Here is a 3279-nt window from a genome sequence, read left to right on the forward strand (position 1 = left end):
TTCTTGTTCTTTCTTCTTCTTTTCTTTCCTTTCTTCTTCTTCTTCTCTGTCCTTTTGTTCCTTTCTATCTCCCGCTTCTTTTTTCTCTTCTTCTTCTTCTTCCTCTTCTTCTTCTTCTTCGACAACGATCACCTCGTCGCCGTCTCCTTCCTGATCTTTCTTTCTTTGTGACGATTTCTCGCTGTCTTGTTCTCCTCCTCTTCTTCTTCTTTTTCTCTCTTCTTCTTCTTCTTCTCCCGCACCGGCGTCTCGAGGTCGCGAAGCGCACTTGGCCTTTCTCTTTCCTCTTCTTGGATTAATCCACGAGTTCAGCGGGACGATCGACACGCGAAAAAGAGGAGACGATTCTCCTGGAAGGTGTGAAGAGAAGAAGAAAGAAGAAAAAACACGAAGTAAAGGAACAGGCAAAGATCTCGCTTCATGAGGCAGATCCTGAGGAGACTCGCCCTCCACACTCTCCGTTGAAGGTGCCAAACCAGAAGAAGAAGAGGAGGAAGAAGAGGAGCTATTCTTTAGGCTGGAGAGACACATATGATGTAGTTCGTGGAGTACTTGGTGGAGCTGCTTAATCTTCTTTGGCAGTTGCCCCGACCGACCTCTCAGCGCCTCTTCTCGACTCTCAGCCTACCGACGAAAGCAAACGAAGAAGAAGAAAGAAAGAGACTGGGCTTCAGGGTGTGATGTGTGAGGAGAGGGGATGGATAGAGAGGTTCATGACGTATAGAGACACATGCATGCAGCTCTATATAGATATGTATTAAGAGAGAGAGAGAAACTGGTGAAGGTTTGTATGGAGTTCTCTATGTACACCTTGTTTGAGAAAGAAGAGAGCAAGAAAGGAAAGAAAGACAGAAAGAAAGGAAAGATAGATGAGGAGGCACGTGACTCTGATATACACCTCTGGACTCAAGTGTAGAGACAGACCAAATTCATGGAAAAATATGAGCCTACCTTTGATGTATCTATCTGGCTACCTTTAATCTATTTATCTTTAATCTATCGTTAATGTATCTATCTATTCACATGTACACATGGATAGAAAGGATGATTAATCGCTGGCGTGGATGGCGCTACTTCAATCTCTCTCCTGTAACTACACCTTTCTTTCTCACTCTTCCTCACTCTTTCTTTCTATCTCACTCTTTCTTTCTTTCTTTCTTTTTCTTTCTTTTTCTTTCTTTCTATCTTTTGCAAGGAGACATCTCTCACAGTTTCTGTGAGCCTGATCTTCAGAAGGGTACACGAAGAAGAAAGAAGAGAGGGAGGCATGGAGCGGGTCGGTCTCTCTCTCTCTTTCTCTTCTTAGAGCGAGAATGTCTGCGCCCACCCCCTTCTGGTAGGAGAGAAAAGAAAGAAAAGAAATACCGAAACAAAGACATGCAAAACGAAAAAGAAGAAAGAGAAGAACGAGCAAGAGAAAGAAAGAGAGAGAGAAGAAGGAGAATGAGAAGATGAGAAGAGAAGAAAGAAAGAGAGAGAGAGAAGTGTATTCTCTTGTTTACTTGTTCTCTTTGTCTTTTGACATCCTCGAGTTTGAGCTTAGCCTCGTCTCTTGTCTGGAGCTCTAAGTGAAGGAGACTGAGTATAATTGCATTCGCTCTCTCTGCTGACTTATCATCTCCTTCACGAGATATCTCCATTGCCCTTAATAGCTGACTATACATAGAAGGAAAGAAACACGAAGAAGAGAAAGACATCTTGCTTTCCTTCTTCTCCTCCTCCTCCTGCTGCTTTTCTCCTTCTTTCTCCTCTTTTTCTTCTTTTTCTTTTTCTTTTTCTTCTTTTTCTTTTTTTTCAAGATGCTGAAGAAAGAGGTGGAAGTTGGGAGAAGGGTAGGAAGACACATCAGCCAGTCTTCTTCGGATTAAGAGGTGTCTATACACTTTCTTTTCCTTCTCATTTAGAGCTTCTCCCCGACCTAGAGATATCGTTGAGAGAAGCGCCTCTTCTTCAAGACCTAAAAGACTTAGATTGCGACCGTACGAGCGGATCTTCAAGAGACTTAGAGGAAGAATGTACCACTGCAGATGAATTAGGCGACGCTGGAAGTTCTCTAGAGACAAAGAAGGAGAAGAGGCAGATTCCAGAAAAGAAGAGAAAGAAGAAGAAGAGAAAGAGGGAGAAGGAGAACATAGAGAGGAAGGAAAAGAAGACGCGAAGCAAGAAGAAGAAAACGGAGAAGAGAAAGACGAAGAAGAAGAAGAAAGGTGTCTTTGATAAGAAAGAGGAGAGTCAGAAAGGAAGTATCCAGGAGAGATGACGTGTTGCCGAGCTGGCGAAGTCTCTCTCTTTTTCGAGAGATCTCGAAAATCTTCTTTAGGCTCTTCAGATGACGTGCCTACAGGAGAAGAAGAAACCGATTTCTCAACCTCTTCACTCTCTTCTCGGTGGAAAGAAGAACAAGAAAGATGGTCATTCAAATAAGAAAGAAAAGAGAAAGAAGAAGGAGAAACATCCGAGGGAAAAGGTGTGTCTAAACACTGCTGAACTTGGGTGTACCTACAGGTCAAAAAAGATGAAAGACAAGAAGACAAGAAAGAAAGAAAGGACAAGACAGGCATCACTTTTCAATCAAGAGGAGCAAAGAAAGAAAGAAGAATGAAAGAGGGAACGATAAATGAACAAGACAGAAGAAGAGAGAAAAAAAGGGAAAAGGCAACCCAAAAGAAACAATGAAGTCAGGTGTATGTACACCTCAGATGTTGACAATAAACATAGAGAACAAACGCCACAAGACACTCATACCCACCTCGATACAAATAGAAATAAATAAAAAATACTTCTCTCTCTCTATATATATATGTATTTATATCAATACAGCGAAAGATACATCCTTTACTTCTTCTTCTTCTCTTCTTGACGAGGAGAAGTCTTTACTTGTCTCGGATACACAGAAAACGTGTTACATAGGACAGTTTCTCCAAGAGGATGCTAGGGAAGAGACTGCATGCAACCTGTCTCACTATCTCTCTCTCTATATAGAAATATATATACATATATATATATATATATGTATACACATACATATATATGTACGTGAGGAAAGACAAGTAAACGGGAAGGAGGAAGTAGGATTTCTGAGAGAGAATAAAGAAAAAAGTCACAACTTCTTTTTCTTCCTTTCTTTCTTTCTCCCTTTCTTTCTTCCTTCTTTACGCAAATTCCCAGACCAGAGACAAAGGAAGACTCTCCTTTCTATCAATCCCTATCTCATGCCTACACCTATCTTTAATCTATCTTGAATCTATCTTGAATCTATCTTTAATCTATCTTGAATCT

General features: G+C 41.1%; 1 protein-coding gene across 1 annotated transcript; it reads right to left on the reverse strand.

Moving 5' to 3' along the window:
* Nucleotides 1–9: 9 nt before the first annotated feature.
* On the reverse strand, nt 10–2594 carry CSUI_010797 (fms-interacting protein; the record flags this gene model as incomplete). Its single annotated transcript, XM_068070898.1, has 2 exons — nt 1503–2594; nt 10–624 (listed from the first exon to the last, which is right to left on the reverse strand). Coding segments are annotated over exons 1-2 (1674 nt in total), but the record flags the coding sequence as incomplete, so codon positions are not given.
* Between the last annotated feature and the right edge of the window lie 685 nt (nt 2595–3279).

The sequence above is a fragment of the Cystoisospora suis genome, assembly GCF_002600585.1.
Source record: "Cystoisospora suis strain Wien I chromosome Unknown contig_8350, whole genome shotgun sequence".
In the NCBI taxonomy this organism is placed as follows: Eukaryota; Apicomplexa; class Conoidasida; order Eucoccidiorida; family Sarcocystidae; genus Cystoisospora; species Cystoisospora suis.